We start from the raw sequence: 19,534 nt of genomic DNA on the forward strand, positions 1-19,534 counted from the left end.
TGTGATTTGCCCATTTATTATCTGGTTTGTCAGCAGGATTACACAAAAACTACAGGACGCATTTCCACGAAACACGGACAGATGATGGGTCTCGGCCCAGAACAGACCCCATTAAGTTTAGGTGCAGATCTGGATTAAGGAAACAGATCAAGGAGCCTTTTCTCACTTCCTTTAATATGCTTTTCAACACTTCCGTTTGCATTTCCTCACGGACACAATTAACAGCCTATAAACGCTGAATAATCTGAATCTGCAAAGTAATTAGTGATTACATTTATCGAATAAATGTAGTGGAGAGGAATTACAAGTGGCAGAAAAAGGAAATACTCAAGTAAAGTACCTCAAAATTGTACCTAAGTGCAGTACGTATCACTGGTTGTTCAAAATTTTGCCACAAAGATTTTCTTTTTTCTGCAAATTAACATCGGTCCCAAATATCTGTTTTCAGTCTTCTCGATTTCTAATCATCAGTATCAGTATCGGCCGTGACAAAGCCATACCGGTCGACCCCTAATCAAAAGTCATGTTCTGGTAAGAATGTACTTAAGCAGCCAATCAAAACTACAGAGTAAAAGTAAATTACACTTATTTACATGTATCAGCTACATACTATGGCACTATATGTCTGATTATCTGATATTCAGCAATTTAATGTTTAGTCGTTTGTCTGATGCAATATTTGCATCCAAAATGTGGTGGAGTGGCAGTATAAAGTAAAGTGGAAAAAAATACTCAAGTAAAGCAGAAGTACCTCAAAAGTGTATTTAAGTACAGTACTTGAATAAATGTACTTATAGATAGATAGATAGATAGATAGATAGATAGATAGATGTGAGCAACAGTGCTTCCCTCTATCGACAACACTTCAGACCACGTGACGTGTGTTTACATCCTCTTCTCAGCTGTTTCTCTCTTCTTCCACTTCGACACAGCAGCTCGCCCGTCACTACTTTACCTGTTCACCAAACTAGCAGGTTAGCTCCGTTAACCAGCTCGCACTTTTAACATCTGAAGGAGGCTGGAGACGTCTGAGAGTCCCTGTCACTGACCGTCGCATTGCACGTCCGCACACACACACACAAGGAGAGAGTTAATGCGACACGGCATTGTGAGTATTTTTTTTGTTGTTGTTGTAGTTTCTTCGCCGCTTTTGTGTGTCCCGAGCTAGCCGGGTTGTGCTGTCGGCGGCGTTTATTTTGTCGGAGCTTTGTTGAAATGTGTCGCGCTATGCTAGCTGTTGTTGTGTTAGCTGGTTAGCGGTGTATCGGCCGGATAAAGAGGCGAGCTTACCTAACCTGCTTTGTCTCTTGTTTTGATGATGGCGCACTCGGGCCCACAGAGGCTATAACGTTAGCTTTGGGCTCACACAGCGATAGCAAACACTGGATGTTAACTCGTGCACTTCACCCTCAATTTAAAAGCCTTTATTTCACTCGTCGGTGTGAGCAACCTTTGCTAAATTCGCGCATTTTTCTTTTTTTTGCGCAGCTCGTCTTTTGTGACTTTTTCCCTCTCGCACACGTTTGTTTCGTCAGACGGAAGAGAGGCTCCGAGAAATCAGCGTTGTCTTTTGTTTATTTGTTTGGGTTTTTTTTTTTCCCCACAGGAGTGATATTTCAGCATCTTTCTTAACAAAGCATCTTTCTTAACAAACCGGTTGAGCTAGTCGCTGCTAAAGATTGAGGTTAATCGCACTGCAGAGAGCTGGCCAAGCAACTGCGTGTTTGGTCGACAAGTGGGGAACAAAAAGCTGGATGGGAGCAGACAAACACACATTCATTGTTAGTGTTTGTCAGCTTGTGTAATAAATGCTTCACTCGTTTGTGTATTTATCTACAGATGTGCACGGGCAGGGTTAACGAACAGGCGTGATTAATAACGCTTGACAACATTTCGTGAAAACGGTGTTGTTGTTTTGCTCCATCGTCACACGCAGTGCGAAGAAAAGTGGTCCCGGCCCGCTGATTGGCTGACAGGGCTGCCGTCTGTGTGGCAACTGCGGCACGTGAGCAGGTAGACAGCTGATTGGCTTCGCCAGGTGTCAGTCGTTGGGAACATCTGTGAACACCAGTGTGGACAGAAAAATAGGAACAGTTGTATAATGATGTGAAGCAGAAAGTACGGAAGAGTGTTAGGGCCAGAGGTTGAGAGACAAAAAGTGAGAGGAGGAAGTTGTGTGTTTTTTTTTCATTATGCACTTCAAGCAAAAAGTCAAAATGTCGAGAATAAAGTTGACATTTCGAGATTGAAGTTGACCTTTTGAGACTACATCACAATGCCTTGTGTGGATGAATTGGTGAAACTGTACTTTAAGAATGGGCTTCAGTAACCAGGAAGTGATTTGTCTTTTAGCTCGTAAACACGGTGTAGTTGTCAGTATTAGGACTTTGAAGAGATTGTGACACTACACATGTCACACTCCCAATGATGTAGTAATGGCACAGACCGTAGGCTCAGGCAGCTCACATAGCTGGTTTTGATGGACCATAGGAGTTGATTTTATTGTCCACATTTCAGTGTTTTTTCTTGACGTACATAATGAGAAAAAGATTCAATTCCTCCTCTCATTTTTTGCTTTTCTGCTTCCCTCCACGAAAAGATTTTCAAATTGGAAAAGATAATCCTAGTCAGCTAAGGTCTGCTAGCTACACTGCTAACTGAGCTAACTAGCTAATGGCAGCTACAGCTAGCAGCTGTTAGCAGTTACTCTAGAGATATGCCGGCCCCTTCATTGTCTGGAGTGCACATATTCGACAGGTGGACAATTCTTACATATTGCACCTGCGAGCACCAGCTGGTGAAGGTGGAGCTTGTTTGAATTTATATACTGGTGGTTAGCCTGTACATTTCCTCCAAGGATCAGTAAGGTCTTAACTCAACCAATGATAATATAGCATCATTTATTTATCAATTATATTTTGAATTATTAATGTGAATCTGCAAAGTAAGTAAAGGCATTAGATTAATGCAGTGGAGTAGATGTAAGTTGCAGAGTACATGTATTTCACTTCCACCCCTGGCTTAGAAAATGATGAACGAACTGAACCGCGTAGAGTTGAATTAACACTTCAAGGACACAGGTGCAAAAGCAATAGACAAGGGGTGCAACTAATGGTAACTGTCAGTATTGATTTATCTGTACATTATTTTCTCATTTGGTCTTCGAACTGTATGAAAATAGTGAAAAAGGCCCATCACAAGAAACAATCATCACATCACTTGTTTTCTCTCAACAGTCAAAAAAACCCAAAAAATATTAAGTAGAGTGTCGAGAACATGACAAAGACAAGCAGCAGGTCCTCACCGGTGAAAAGCTAAAAACCATTAATTTTCAACCTTCTATCTGATAGCAAATCCTGATGATTAGGGCTACAACTACCAGTTATCAAATAATTCACTCATCGTTTGCCAGAGAAATAGTTTTGTCTATAAAATGTCAGAAAATACAAACAAATATCCATTATTATCCCCCAGGGCCCAAAGTGGTTTCTTCAGATGTCTTGTTTTGTCCCACCATCATTTGAAAAGCCAATTAGTATCATAGATGGCTAGAGCGAACAAACCTTTGCTTAAAAAAGACTTCAGCTGTGGTTGAATGCACATCTCTGTCACACAGGGACAGTAATTAACAACACTTAGAGTGTATGGATTTGTTGGCAGCCCTGTGATGCTATCATTCTCATTACAGATCAGTGCAAACAAATAGATGGATCCTGAAGATGTGTTCAGACTGAAATAGGCTTGTCACGATACTGGAATTTCTAATTTTGATATAACACCTTGAAAAATATTGATATTCGACACCACTGGGAAGAATTGACACAACAATGAGGGCACAATATCTTAGATTACAGAAGCAGAATGAATGTAGGAGAGATTAGGTGTCACCTTTCACTGGCAACATTTTTTTTCTTCAGATTTCTTTAAAAAAAATGTTTGTGGGGCATACCAAAGTGAATTGCGAGGTTGCAGGTTCATTAAGGTGTCACAAATTGAGTGTCTGTGTGAGTTGAAAATGTTTAACGCTTAAATCAAATCTTTATGAGCTTCTTTTCATGAATAGACACCAGAATCAGCTGGAGTTGAGGTAATTCTTGAAACAGTCTGAGCTGTTTCACACAAACTCAGATCTATATGCGGTCTGCTCCTGTTGTTAGCCTCTACTGTCACATCCCTTGGCAGTTTGTGGCTAATTAACACAGTCCAGTGGTCTGACTTGCATAAATAAAAAGAGATGCAAATAGACTTTTCATTCAATCTGAACGCACCATCAGAGCTCGAACACTAACCGGAGGGAGAGCCATATTGTTACCTGAATAAATAGGTTTCATCCGCCGCTGAGCATGAAAATGTTCAGAGGATTGCGTGGCAGTACGAGGGTGGAACAAAAGGCGGGTTCATGATGGTGAACCTTTATTACCCAACATTGCACTTCATAGAGACATACCACTGTAATGGCAAGTATATGGTATAAATTGGTGTTCTGCAGTGCATTTAAAAAAAATGTCTGTCTCATAAGATTAAATAGCTTTAGACTTCACACATCAAAATGCAGCTGCACTAAATAAAAAATAAACTCTTAGCAAAAGTGTGAGAAGGGCCTAAGGTCATGGGGGTTAATACATTTAAATGGCTTCTTCCTGTTAGGAGCTTAAACTTGCTGCAGTGACCATCTGCCCTGTAGAATATGAAATGAGAGATTATGTATAAAAGTTTGCTCTGGGGTTTGACACGAGGGAGGTTCAGTAGGTCATCGAACATATTCAGAAAAAAATCTTCCAATTCCACTTTTTAGATTTTGAGGAATACTATGTAAAACTGACATTTCAGTGTAGTGTTTGTGCTGGAAAATAGGTCACTGGGTGACCAGAACTAGTATAATTTATCTTCTGTGTGCCTTGGATGTCCACAGCAGATTTGATGGGAACTGAGTCATTAGCAGGGCTGCTACTGACGATTATTTTGAGTATTGATACATCTCCAGATTATTTTAACGATTAATCGATTTAGCCCAACCGAGGCTTGTTTTTCTGGGTTGATATTAGGGGGTGAAAAAGCTTTACACTCAAAGATGTAATGGAGGCAGGATACTTTACAGTTTAACAAGAAACATTATTTTCCTAATTGACATCAGTGTGCTAAAACGGTAAACTTCAATGGAAATGTAACATTTATTAATCACCCCAAGCATCTTTTTCTGCATTATAATCTCTAACAGCAAGCAAATCTTTACATTTAAGAAGCTGGAAGCAGGCTTGACATTCTTGACATTCTCTTCTTAAACAAATGACTGAAACAATCAATTGATCACCAGTTGGCAATTACTTTTCTTTTCGTCAATTAATCGACTAATCGTTGCAGCTCAGATCAGTAGTTTTTGAGGTAACGCTTGTCATTTAATAAAGTGGAAAATGTGACCTGCTGGAGGCACTAGATGAGGTCTTACATAATCATCAAATTCATTTGGGCTGACAAAGACAGACTGACCAACCAAAATTGCTATCCCTAGAGCCATGCCATTACCCCCAAAATATAATATTTGAAATGGTGTATTGAACTACAGTACAAAGTTAAGATGTTTTCTATTTTTCATATCAGCGTGGAGAGAAACAGCACAGCTCCTTTTACTTGCATCTTCACACAGAGGAATACTCTGGTGTATATGGCTTTAATAATATATTTCAGGTACCTTTGTAGCAAACACACAGAGCGCTTCTATGAATTTAGCATTCGCTGAGCATATCTGCAAACATGTTGCAATAATACATTTTAAATCACAAAGAAAATCGTCCCTGAATTAATTTCCCGCACAGCCAGGTTTCAATAATTACACCTTTTCGAGTCTTTTGTTCGGTATCACATCCTTCAGTGTGAACCTCACATGCTCACATTTTTGCGAGACAAAACACTGACACACCGTCCTCTAGACATGTAAATTTGCAGGCAGGATGTGTTGTGAAAGAATATGGAAATTATTAATGAGAAATGTATTTTTCATGGCTATTGTAGCTTTGAAACACAAGTCATTACAATTACAAATGCTGTAATCTGTCATTACACATCACAAATGATTTCTGTGCACTCTTGATAGCAAACATGAGACTTTTGACTGTAGATTCATTGATACATGTGATTATTTTCTACTTTTTTGCTATAGAGAGAGAAACATAATTTTCTTTCTCAAGCTTAGCTGATAAAAAGGTCTGATTTTTCCACTGTAAGTGCTGATAACCATGAGGTAACAGAGAGTTGAACTCACCCTGTCTGAACATGCAGCTGTGTGCTGCCTCAACAGGCCTTTGGTATTTAGTTGCAGCACCAGACTTGATCTTGTGTTGCCAGAGGATCTGTTACATGTTTCGTCACCCTGGATGGTTCACAGTTGTCCCTAACCAGGTCATAGCAGTCAGTTGTGACCTGAGATGGCGTTGATACACTTTCCATACTCAGCAGGGGGCAACCCAGGACACCCTGTGTGTGTTTACCAGTTGATTCCCATTTCCAAAGAGACTAGCTTCACTTCATCTTAAAGGAGTGGGTGAATAATGACCCCTGTTTCAAGACTTATCACTGGCACGACTGTAAAGCAGTACCCAAAAGCAATTTCCTCGCAGAATACCTCCTGACCCATTTTTCCTAGAATTTCTTTCAACCGCCGGCAACTCAAAGGACTATGCTTTACTAGAATACAAAAATACACTGCCGTACAATCAGCGATGGTAAGCGAATCAATGATTCTTTTCGCCTGAGAGAAAGAGCCAATGGAAAATTACCTTCCCAGGCCTCCCACTACAAAGTCACCTCTGAATTTAATCTGTATTAGCTGAGTCAGATGTGGAGATGCTGAGGAGGCAGAGAGGGAATTCAAGACTTGTCTCCCTTGGCTGCATCTCCAGTTTTACCCATTCACTGTGTGCCAGCATGGGGTATTTCAGTTATCAAAGCAGCTATAAAACATTTAAACACCACCATGTATTAAGAATTTTCTCTTTATAGCTACTATGTGGTGCTTGATAGTTCAGTATTACAAAGTAGAGCTCAGTATACTCACAATGTAAGTAACTTTCAAATCACCAGAGATCAGTGCTTGTTTTAATTGACCCCTTTTTAAAAAAAACTCCCTGCCCTGTAGCAGTTCCCTTTACGGCTTGTGTACCTTTCAAAATGAAGGGAAATGGCTGCTTGTGAGCCTTAATGTGGACATTAGGTGTGAGCAGATAACAATAGAGGGATTTTTATACGTCATTCTAAGCATTAGAGTTGTAATGATTAGGGACAGTGAATTTTTGTAATTAAAAAAAAAAAAGTTATAACAAAGCTTTTCTGTCAAGGTCCAGTGTGTACGATTTAGGGCCAGACTTGATTATAATGTTCATAATTATGTTTTCATTGGTGTATAATCACCTGAAGCCCTTTATGTTGACAGAGCAGGTCCGCTCCCAGAGAGTCCGCCATGTTGCAGCGCTGTGTTTCTAAAGTAACCCAGAATGGACAAACCACACGCTGGCTCTAGAGAGGGCCTTTCATGTTTTTAATGGGCACCGTAGGGGAGGGTGATGAGAGATGGCACTAAATCCTGTACACTGGACCTTTTTAAACTAACCGTTTCAGCTCTAAAATAAAAACACAACAAAAAAACAAACATTTTATAAAAGCCCATTTCTATAAAAAATAACATGAAGACTAAGCTTGATAGAAAAAAAATTCCCATGATAAATCATGATTATGAGATAAAAAACTTAAATCACGAGCTTATTTTTTTCTTTATATCTCATAATTATGACTTACATGGGAATTTTTTTCCCATCAAGCTTAGTTTCATCTAACTAGTTTTTTCTTTAACTGGTGGAAATGTTCTTCCATACATTTCACGGTACATGCAGGACATTTATCTGTCCAAGATATATTGTAACCCATTCAGAAAATAGTTTATGCTTCATTTTGTACAACCTCTCTAACATAGAGCTTTTCCACAACAGAGATTTTGTAATGTGTCTGTAGGAAAGTCGCAGGTGTGACAAATATTCATGATGGCTCTCTTCCATTAAGCATCCCAGTAAGACGTGGTTGCTGTGAGCCAGAATGTATTATACAGCGTCCTTGTAGCCTAAATTTGATTATTAATTACACCTGTGCTCCTGCTGTCCTTCTGTGTTGTAAAAAAGGCGTATCTATGTCAAAACAAGCATAATCAACTTGTATAAGGGAAGTGTGTGTTTGGGGGTGAACATCTGTGTAGTGGAAATTATGTGACAGGCAAAACAGTAATCTCAACCTTGTTTCAAACCTGACATTTTAGTGAATACATAGTTTGCAAATAATAGTCAAGTCCCTCATGAAGGTGTCGCAAAACATAAATTGTTGATGTTTTCATCCATAAATGAAGTTTACCCAGGGGAGAACTAATTGGAAAATCACAGCTATAGCCTAATCAGTCTGCTTCTCTCACAGTTGTTAATTTTTCATCAAAAGACTATCTCAGTTGTGGGAGAATCTTAATAAATCTTTACTTTTATCAGCATCTTTAATCTGCACTCTACTTGCAGATGTGACCAGACGCTGTATTCCCTAGCTGGCATATTGTCGTAACGTGTTTATATAATTTCTCTCAGGTCACTTGCTGCCTGGACATGACTGTTGTCTGAGCCGACATTTGAGGAGTCACAGCGGCAGCATCCTTCAGCTGGCCGTTCACCTCCATGCCACTCTGAGGACTCATCCTGCGAACGAGTTCGGCCCCTGTGTTTCTCTTCTCTTTGCACCATGGGGGGAGCCGTCAGCGCTGGGGAGGACAATGACGACCTCATTGATAATCTGAAGGAGGCACAGTATATTCGCACAGAAAAAGTTGAACAGGCTTTTCGGGCCATAGACCGCGGGGACTACTATCTGGACGGCTACCGGGACAGTGCCTACAAAGACTTGGCGTGGAAGCATGGCAACATACACCTGTCTGCTCCGTGTATATACTCTGAGGTGATGGAGGCCCTCAAACTACAGCCAGGACTGTCTTTCCTCAATCTGGGCAGTGGAACCGGCTACCTGAGCACAATGGTTGGCCTCATCATAGGTGAGCATAGTGTACCCTTTTTTCACAGCTGTGATTTTCTCATGTGTGGGAAGTGTTAAGGTGTCCTGTAAAATCTTGGTAAACAGATGTACTCTGAAAATACAGTGTGTGCCTCCAAATCAGCAACAATGATAAAAGGACTGAAATTATCATTTTCATTTCAAATAATCTGATGATAGCAAAGATGCCCATCACAATTTCCTTAAAGTATTCAAGTATTCAGTATAAATTCACTCAAAAATGAAAATGCATTCATTGTCTACTCACCCGCATGCTGATGAGGAAGGCAGGTGAAGTTTCATAGTCATTTCTGGAGCTTCACAGCAAAACAGAGTAGAAACATTCTCCTTAACAACTGAAGTAGATGGGGACTTGTTCCTAAACGTAAAAAACAACATAAAATAAACATAAAATTGCTCCATAAAGCTCGTCCTGCATAATCAAAGTCACTGGAAGCCCGGAGATCCAAAAATTGATTTGAAAATGTTATTTACACCCTTTTTATAAGCCCAAATCTTTGCTGTAGCTGCTGAGCTAACAGCATTAGCGCGTACCCTGTCTGAAGTGGGTGCATGTTGACAAAAATCAAATCAATTTGGCAACTCAGGGATTCTGGAGACTTATGCTGGATGAGGTCTGTTGAATCTTTTTATGTTTATTTTCGGTTGTGTTTTTACGTTTTAACACAAATCCCCATCTACTTCAGTTGTTTAGGAGAATGCTGCAACACTGTTTTGCTGTGAAGATCCAGAAAAACAGTAAATCCTTAAATTTGGCTTTTCTGCTAGAAAAATGACACTATTAAAGTAGATAATAAATCAGTTAAAAAAGGGATTGGGTAAGACTAGGCATGGGACGATATGACTTTTAATTAATAACACTATTATCCTGGCCAAAATAATTGTGATTCAAGATATTATCCCTTTAATCGAGTCTTAAAATGAAGCTGAAACAAACTGGAATCACTTTAACTCACATTTTGTTAAGAAACAAACATTTTTATTGCATCACAGATAGGACACGTCTTGTCTTAGTGAACATCCTTTTTGTGAGAAATAATCAAATAACCTTGAGGAAGGTAATCCTAAATAATAAGCTCCTGTTGCATTTATAAGGCATAAATAAAGGGCGAGGACCTCATCTCCCTGTTTGTTCTTTAGTTTGACATACATATTATTTCGACACATCTGATTTAACTTGTTTTGTGAGGGATACATAGGGCAAGCCGAGCCTTTAGCCCTGCTGATAGGCTTGGGGTTTTAAAATGACTGGAAAAATGCAATCCCCCCCCCCCCCCCCGTTGTGGCACTTCAAACTAAATGATAAAATCAATGTAAGACTGTAGGTTATCGAGCTTTTTCAAAATTACCCCGATAAGGAAAATTCACTACGATCAACTTATCCCAAGTGTTTTTATCCCTTTCTGTGATACAATCTTATATCCTCCCATCCCCAGGTAATACAATGAAAATATTGTTCCTGTTTTGTGTTTTTTTTCCCCAAGGGCCATTTGGTGTGAACCACGGAGTTGAGCTCCATAAGGACGTGGTTGAATATGCCCGAGAGAAACTGGACGACTTCATAAAGAATAGTGACAGCTTTGATAAGTAAGTACACAATTTAGAGGAGCATTAATTTTGGCAAATAAGCTGATTTGTTTTCTTTGCTGAGAGATAGATGAGAAGATTGATGCGACTCTCAAGTCCATCCATTAAATGTGAGGTTGTTAGCTTAGCATAAAGACTGGAAACAAGGTTAGCCTAGTAGCCTCGTTCTGTCTTCAGGTAACAAGTCTGCCTAAAACCAATAAATGTTATAACTTGTTTATTAAAGCTGGACTAAAAGAGGTTTTAGAGATTTTGTAACCTTTAGACAGAGTCAGGCTAGCCGTTTCCTCCTGTTTCCTGTCTTTCTGCTAAACTGAGCTAAGCTAACCTACTGCTGGCTGCAGTTTTATACCTAAGGGACAGATGTGAAAGTGATATCAATCTTCTCATCAAACTTTCAGCAAGAAAACAAATAAGCGTGTGTATTTCCCAAAATGTCAGGCTATTCCTTTAACAGGAACTTTAATGTATTCAAACCACAGGCACTAGTAACAGTTTTACCTGCCAGTTTCTCTCCCTTTGTCTTGCAAATTGAATACATTTAAACCTCTCTAATTCTCCTCCAATTTGCATAATTCTCTCACGGCTCACAAATGTGGTAATGAGCCTGTTGAATGTATCTTATCCACTATATGTGTCATTATTTTTTCACAGGTTTGAGTTCTGTGAACCCGTCTTCGAGGTGGGGAATTGCCTTGAAATCTCAACAGACAGTCACCAATACGATCGCATTTACTGCGGCGCAGGAGTGCAGAAGGACCATGAAAATTACATGAAAGTGCTGCTGAAAATTGGAGGCATTCTGGTGATGCCTATAGAGGATCAGGTAAGGATGATACAGAATCAACAAATCATGATTGCTATACAGAATGTGAGCACATGAGGGAAAACAAGGTAAAATAGCTTTGACCTACAAGAGTGGTTATGCAACTTTCACATGCATTATTGAGCCACGACTGCCCCTGGATTTGAACAGCGGTGCAAGGAGCATACACAGGGCTGTGCTAATAAAATGTTTTATTTAAAGTGGTGGATGTGTGAGTGTGGACAGACTGTGGGGCATGTAAGAATATTTTAGGAAAGTAGTGGAGAAAATGGTTGGCAGGAGCTGTTTCCAGTAAGAAGGGTAAAGATCTTGACAGATTTTTGTTCAAGGATTTTGGCAGACAAAGTCAAGTTGAGAAACTTTAAATATCCTGACCCAAGATTTGTAAGTTTTATTTTGTCTGTTATTTAGCGAAGGCCTGAGTGTACTCTGAACAGAGTTCAGTGAGTACAGTATATTTTAAAGAAACCCATCAGATGTTATGCTGACAGAAGGCATTAGTAAGAATGAAAACAGCCTACACATAAATGAATCATAATGGAGAAAATAATTAAACCTGATTTTAATAAGAGATCTTTGTGAGATCTAAAGAGGCACAGACTATGGTCACACTAATGTGAATAATTTTTCTTTTTTCTATCTTGTTTGTCGTGGCCTTTCATCAGCACAAAGCCAGCACCTTCCACCTCCAAAAGTAAAAGCTTATTAAAAGGAGGACAGGTGAAATGGGAAGAACGGAGTGTTGACACACTTACTGTATGATTGAGAATCTTCAAAGACACAGCTGGGCACTGATGTGAAAAAGCTATGACATTGAAGTCAAGGATGCTGGCTTGTTAATACTTTTCCATCCTTCTCTGCTCAAGCAAAGCTCTAACGTCGTTCAGTCGGCGCTGAGTTTGAAAGAGAGATTGAAGTTAAAGATGTTAAAAAAGTAACCACAGTTTGTGGCTTCCATTTCACTAATAACTAAGCCTTGCTGCCAGCTGCCTGATCAATACTGAGCATGTATAACTCCCAACAGAGGTGAGAACGAAGCAAGATGTCCCACTCCTTAGCAACGTCCGTTATCAGCTCCAGAAAAAACAATGGGTCTCATTCATGAAACGTGAGCAGAACGAATTTGTGTGTAAACTGTTCGCAGACGGAAATTTACGTGCATCTCGCATTCATCAATATTTTAGTAGCTCCGATCTTTTCGTAGCTACTAACAAAATCTACACATGCTGCTGACCACGCGTAGTGCTTGTGTAAATTTAAGAATGCACATAAATAATGCTTGTCACTATTGGAAATTACAATTTAAATTCATATTGCGCTCTGTTATGTACACAATACACAGATGCCTTTGAAACACGTGATATAGCCTAAACATATGATAAAAATATAACACATTTAGTGAAAGTAGTTGGCAATTGGCAGGATTAAGATCCAGATTAGGTTCATGATTGTGAATTATCCATGTAAATCGACTCAATAGATTACACGTTCTTTCTACATGTTGAATGATGATAATAAAAATATAGGCTCCAGTGGAGGCATGTCGCTGTCTCTTCCTGACAGAGAGGTCTCCCCAGTTATCCCCGCGATGCGCTCGTCTGCAGTTGATAGCTGCGACTGTGAGCCTCCTCCTCCTGTGGCTGATATATTTCTTTTGTGTGAGGTTATGCGTTTCTTTGCCTCCAGTTTCATGTCAAACCATTTACGCTTCACCTCGGACATGGTTCTTTGGACTACAGAGACAATATTGACGGCATCTGTCACCTCCCTCCAGGCCTTCGCTTTGCCTGTCCCTGTCACACCACTGCTAACAGATGAAAATATTTTTTTTTTTCTTAATTCCACTTCACCCAAAAGTATTTCTATCTCCGCTTCCGCAAAGTTCTTTTTTCTTTCTTTCCCTTTCTTCGTTTGCGCCATGACTGACAGGTCGACCGGATGCATCTACACCTCCTTATATGGTGGTCATTGGCAATTCATGGGCGGGGATTTATGCTAATAGCTGATTACCGGGAGCGCGCTGTCACTTTACGATGGATTGGCATTCACGATCATACACACGTGTTTACGATCAGATCTGAGTTTCCCGCAGTGTTCATGAATCCGGAGTAGGTTTTTAGTAGCGTAGGCTTTTATGTGCAAATCCACGCACAAATTTACTAACGTTTCATGAATGAGACCCAATGTGTCTATTTCAGACACAATAATACAAATTTAAAAATGTCCTGGATGCAGCCTGATGAGGTGAATGATCTGCCGCTTTCTACTGTTCCCTGTTATTCCGGTGCTTTCGTGATGACAAACACAAAAAAAGCTGAGAGGTCAAGCACCTATTTATAGCCCCACGTTTAACAAAACCTGCATATACGCACTAATTTTGGTATAAAAGTGTTAGCAGAAACAAGCTTTGTCATCTGTGACTCCTTGTGTATGTTAAAGGCATACTAGGATGTGTTGCTGTTTGTGAACACACCATTCAAAGTCAGTCCCTCCTCTCCGGCTAACAGGTCGAGACGGAGAGAAAGAGCAGCTGTGGCTGAGAGAGCTAGAAAGTGAATGAAGAGAGGGAGTGGTGTTGGCAAGAACAAAGCTAGTGAATCAGAGAAATAAAACGTGATTTTCTGATTTATTTTTTTCCCCACAGCGGTTACAGTCCAAGGCACAAATAGAAACACCTTGGCACAAATAGAAACACCTCAACACGATCCTGCAGATTATGAGATTGCAGCCAAAGTGCACACTTTATCTGGTCTGCTTTTTGTCCCCCCACCCTTGGTCAAACAGGCAGCTCTTAACAGACTGAGAGCAGTAGAAAAAGATGGAGACAGCAATTTAGCCTGGCCGCTACGTTTTTACAGAGTTTCGACCTTCTGCCTCTTTGGCTGGGGGCTACAAACTGCTGGCCAAAGGTTAACGCCCAGAAACATCCTGAACACAGCAAAATAACAAGAAAATACATGCAGAGGGCATGGTCACTGTAGATACACACACTGCTTAATACTTTTTGAGGGTCATAGGAAATGATTGAGAGGGATTATTTTTATTATTATTTTCAGGAAAATCCCGTATAGAATATTAAACATCAATGTCACCATTAAAATCTCGGCCTTGGTAGATGTGCAGTATTTACAACCCTGAATCAGAAACCTTTTGTAAACTTGCTCTTGTTTACTTGTATTGTGGCTATATTGAAAGGGAAAAAATCAGTAATTACATGGAGACCTTGCACTGTGACAGTCAGTATTATCCTGTTGAATATAGTAAACATGGCTCTGAATGGATGCAGTATCCTCTAGTATTAATGGACTTGTTGTGTGCCACTTGAATGCCCCCCAAACCATTACACCTCCCCCTACCAAGATATACACTCACGTTATCACCGCGCATGATGAGTCCAGAGCTTCGTTAATTGTGTTTTGATCACTGTCACACTGTGGACTGGTAATTACTTGTTATGGCCTGAGCCACAGGATATCTGTCAGCTACTGAAGGCTAACGTCTCACACCAGCAGACATTTTGATGATATGTCTGGTCGGGGTGAACGATATGGCAATGCACTGTATCTTACAACTGACGTGATTTGTCAACTACGTTAATTGGCTTTTGATAATTTAATAATCATGTTTTTCGAGTATAAATGACAAACATTTAATTGCTTTTCAGCTTCTCAGATGTCAGAATTTGCTGCTTTTCCTTTTTTCTGTGGACTGATTGTCGGATGAAACACGACATTTGAAGACATTTGCTTTATGGACCAAACATTTCATTAATTGGAAAATAGTAAATTGTGATTATGAAAATCATCATTAGTTGCAGCATTTTTCTACCGTCAGAGATTTTTTATAGTGTTTATTAATTACATGGTAGTATTAGGCCATTGTGGGCGGTTATGTAAATCATGAGCAGAGCTGATTGATGGCGGTATTAGAATTTTTCCAAAGGACTTGAAAACCTGAAAACTTCATCTGATTGGATGCATTTTAACTTAAAAATGTTGGGCCTTAAATAGAGATATGTGTCATTGTTTCTCATGCTGTGCGTCTTATCTTCTGATGTCCCGCCTCTCTTGCAAAAGAGCTCTTGATCTTAATGTGGCTGCATGATTAAATAAATGTTCAAATAATTACTATTTAGTATGACTTTACATCATTCTGATAAAGTATTTTGATTGCGAGGTCTTTCAGTTTGCTGGGTTAGTCAAACGTTAGTCATACTTCTAAACTTATTTTTCAGGGGATCAAAGACGATATATATCAGTACGTCTATAGAAACGTACGTGTGCTTTGACGGAGATGTCTTCACTCTCTCGTTGATGCCGTTCGATGTTTCTTTTTAAACCCACTGGCAGTTATCAGTTCACATACAAATCAAGTGTGGAGATGGAGTTAATATTTCATGAACCTGTGTGATATAGCAGCGTACATGCAAATGTAAAGGAGGACCTCTTTCTTCTCCAGGGACACGGTTTATATTTCTCTGGGTACGTAGTGTTTGTACATCTGCCAATTATAATGAACACCTGGAATTTGGAGATCATTAGAGGTGTGAATGTTATTTAATACGTAAATACTGTGCATAGTATATACAGGTGTATTTTGAACAGTGTATTGCTGGCATCTGTAGAAATAAGCAATGAAAGGGGGCTCACCACTATGAAGAAGTGAATATATTCTGGAGCAACTGTGCTGTTTAGGCTCTCTCTCCTTGCTCCCCAGTGCCACACAGTAGTATTTCATATTTTATAAGTTCAGTGTTGAGTTCAAGTTTTATCTCTTTATGCAGCTGACCCAGATAACCAGGACTGGCCAGTGCTCATGGGAGAGCAAAAACATCTTGGCGGTGTCCTTTGCCCCCTTGGTCCAGCAGAGCAGAGCTGATGGAGAGAAGCCTGACACTGTCCAGCTGCGTAAGTTCTCCGGCCTCCGTCCTCAACAAAACAAAACCTCAGAGTCTCTGGGTGTCATTGTGCCTAACAGGGTTTGATGTGTAAGGCAGGCAGTATTTTAAAGTCAGACGCTACATTCAAAGTGATGTGATGAGACGTTTCCTAGAGCAATACTTGCTTTGACATATGAAGCTCACCCTGCAGCTGCTACATAGTCATTTTTTTCTTTACAAGAAATACTGAGACACAGTTTCTCTTTGACTTCTTTATGCTGACCTAGTTGAAGCACTGGTGTATGGATTATTCTTTATTTGTGCGACGCATCGCCCTGAAGGACTGTGTCATCTCTCTTTGTCCTCAGCTCCGGTGACTGTCCGCAGCCTTCAGGATCTGTCTCGGATCTACATCCGCCGCACCCTCAGAAACCTGGCCAACGAGGACAGTCAGGGGAAGGGGGTGGTGCAAAGAGTCCCCCAGAAGCGCAAACGCAGGCGCTGCCGACGGCGACGCATCAATACCTACGTTTTTGTAGGCAACCAGCTGATCCCCCAAATGGTGGAGAGCGAGGAGGAGGAGCACCCCGAGGAAGAACACAAGGAAGTGGAGGAGGAGGAGGAAAGAGACATTGGCGACATTGAAATCCTCAAGCAAGTGAACGTGTTGAGAGACCAAATAATGGCTTTACCGCTGCCTGAGTCACTGAAAGCATATTTGCTGTATTACAGAGAGAAATGACTGTTTCACTCGATATCCACTCTTAACGGGTGCTGCGCCTGCTGAAATGCTTTTTCTTCACCCCTTTTTCAATACAAATGTAGCATTATTTCCATTAAATCTTGGTGGCAAAACTGTGACAGAAAGAGACGTCATAGATAATATTGGATAATAATGTTATGATTGTTATGAGTTGTTAGGTTTTTGTTCATTTTCTTTTGATTTGTATTTAAAAGAACAATGTAAAAAGTATACTAAATGGACTTAGTTTCAGGAACCCGTTTTGAGATTCAGATTTTATCACACTTCTGCAGAAGTGTGCAGATTAAAAATTGTATAAAAAAACAAAACAAACAAAGTTCTTACTATATTTGTTAAAATATGATCATGCTAAGATGAAGACTTTTATTGCAGCTTTTTTAGAAGCTTTAACTATCAGTGTCGGGGGATTTAATGATGCTGAGAGGAGAAAAAGGCACCGAGAGTCAAACGAGGCCACATCCTCCCATTTTGAGTTTGAGAGTAAGGTGTTGCGTAATCACGAATGGGACACTTATGTCATTACTCTTCTTGATATTAACGTGTTTTGTACCTTCCTATTACCAGAGATCATTGAGATTGGTTCATAATTTTTTCTACAGGGCACCTTTTAATGTAACTTTTTCTACAGGGTGCTTACATACTTGTGTTTTCTCACTGAGTAGCTGACATCCTCTTTGATATGATAAGGTGTTGTAAGCCCTCTCCCCTCCATGGATTTCCTTTCATTGCAAATAGCATATTAGTTTAATGATTCATATCAGAGGTTTAAAATAATGATAAAGCTGATGACGGGTGTTCAGTGGTGATTCACATTTTTAGCTTTTTTTTTAAAAGAGGGAACTGGTTAAGGGGAGATGTTTGTCATTAATGAGTACATGCATGAATATACTGTATATGTGTTGGCTGTTCCTGACTTTGCTCCACATCTTATGATCGGTCACTGGAGGTGATGTCCCAGGTGATCAAGTCCGGAAAAGAAAAACAAACAAACAAAGGATTTAAATAATAATAATCAATTAGATGGCCTTGAGATAAATTCTGTATAGAAATGCGCTTTTATATCAACGACAATGCAAATCAAAATCGCTGAGGATTTTGAAGCCTTTTGTATCCTGGACTGTAGAAGCGTCCAGCAAAGCACCTTATCCTGCAGTCCTCAAGTGAAAAAAAAGAAAACAAAGGTGCCATTTTTTTGGCTTCATTTCTATTGTGGACTGGACTTCTTGTAATGTAAACCCTGTTTAATCAAAGTACAATTTGCTTGCAGAACTTCCCTGATAGTGATGGCTTTTAAGTGCCAACGTATCCCATCACATTAGGTGAAAACTGTGAGTTTCCGGCACAGTAAATCTACCCAAATAAAGTGGTATATTTCTACAATAATAATAATAATAATAAAATAAAAAACATTCCACGGTGAAAAAAGAAAAAAGCACATCACTGATAGATGTCACACTTTTTTTTCATGCTTTTTACGGTCACAGACTTGGACATTTTTCCTTCATCTTACTTTGAATGCATATTTTAGTATTCCAAAAGCTGAGTTGAATGTTGTTGATATGAATTCTATTCAATATAAAAGTGATATATATGTATTGTTATCATATGATTCTGCATACAGTTTAATTTGCATTTGGTTTGTTGTAGCGCCCTCTTGCTGTACTGTATCTTGACACTGGGAAACTCTGTAGATCAAAACTCCACTGCTGTCTGTTAAATTGATAAGATATATTAGTGCTATAGGTCTTCATTTTGTTCTGGTGTACTGAAAAATATTTTGTTTTGAAAAAAAAAGGGGGTGATTATTCTATTAGTAGTTTTGTGTGTGAAGAGGTAACATTTATTTTCTGTAAGGTTTTTTTTTTTTTTACATTCATCGGAAAGCTTTGAAAGTAAGCAATAATGGAATAATTTGTCATTCTTATAATTACCAATAATAACATAGTCCCATTTGATTTGCTTGGTATCCATTAAATTTCACATGACCAATTATAGGCATGCGACAGTTTATATACCATTATCTAAAATGTAATTGCTAATTAGAGAGCACATTAAGTATTGAAAGCAGGGGACCTACAACCTCGACTCTCAGGTCACGCCTTGCACCAAAGTTAATGGGACTGCCTGTGATTACATTTAATGTGGACGAGAGTCGACTACAATAACGGCACCCGCTGAAGACCAAGTCATAACCGATTCTCTGCTTTTATATCAAGTTAATTTGTCGAGAGCCAAAAGCGGTTCTGTTACTGTTTTATCAGGCCCAGGTTGATTTCTCATAGTGTGTGCAGTTTCATTTTGAAAATGTGTTGTTTCTCCGTAAATGTTTGGCACAAAAATAAAGGTCACAATCACATTATGCCTCTTCTAATCATTGTGGGAGCTAGTT

The 19,534-nt window shown here is 39.5% G+C and overlaps 1 protein-coding gene across 2 annotated transcripts; it reads left to right on the plus strand.

Moving 5' to 3' along the window:
- Positions 1 to 908: 908 nt before the first annotated feature.
- Positions 909 to 19,501, plus strand: pcmtd1 (protein-L-isoaspartate (D-aspartate) O-methyltransferase domain containing 1). 2 transcript variants are annotated; one of them, XM_073491093.1, is made up of 6 exons: positions 909 to 1,108; positions 8,613 to 9,070; positions 10,575 to 10,677; positions 11,332 to 11,503; positions 16,287 to 16,410; positions 16,751 to 19,501. In XM_073491093.1, the coding sequence occupies exons 2-6, from the start codon at positions 8,764 to 8,766 to the stop codon at positions 17,122 to 17,124; spliced, it is 1,080 nt and encodes a 359-aa protein (XP_073347194.1). In that variant the 5' UTR covers positions 909 to 1,108; positions 8,613 to 8,763; the 3' UTR covers positions 17,125 to 19,501. The 2 variants fall into 2 exon arrangements, with proteins under 2 accessions (XP_073347194.1, XP_073347195.1); XM_073491094.1 differs by having other exon boundaries at positions 909 to 974.
- The last annotated feature ends 33 nt before the right edge of the window (positions 19,502 to 19,534 follow it).

This window comes from Pagrus major, chromosome 21 (genome assembly GCF_040436345.1).
Source record: "Pagrus major chromosome 21, Pma_NU_1.0".
NCBI lineage: Eukaryota > Metazoa > Chordata > Actinopteri > Spariformes > Sparidae > Pagrus > Pagrus major.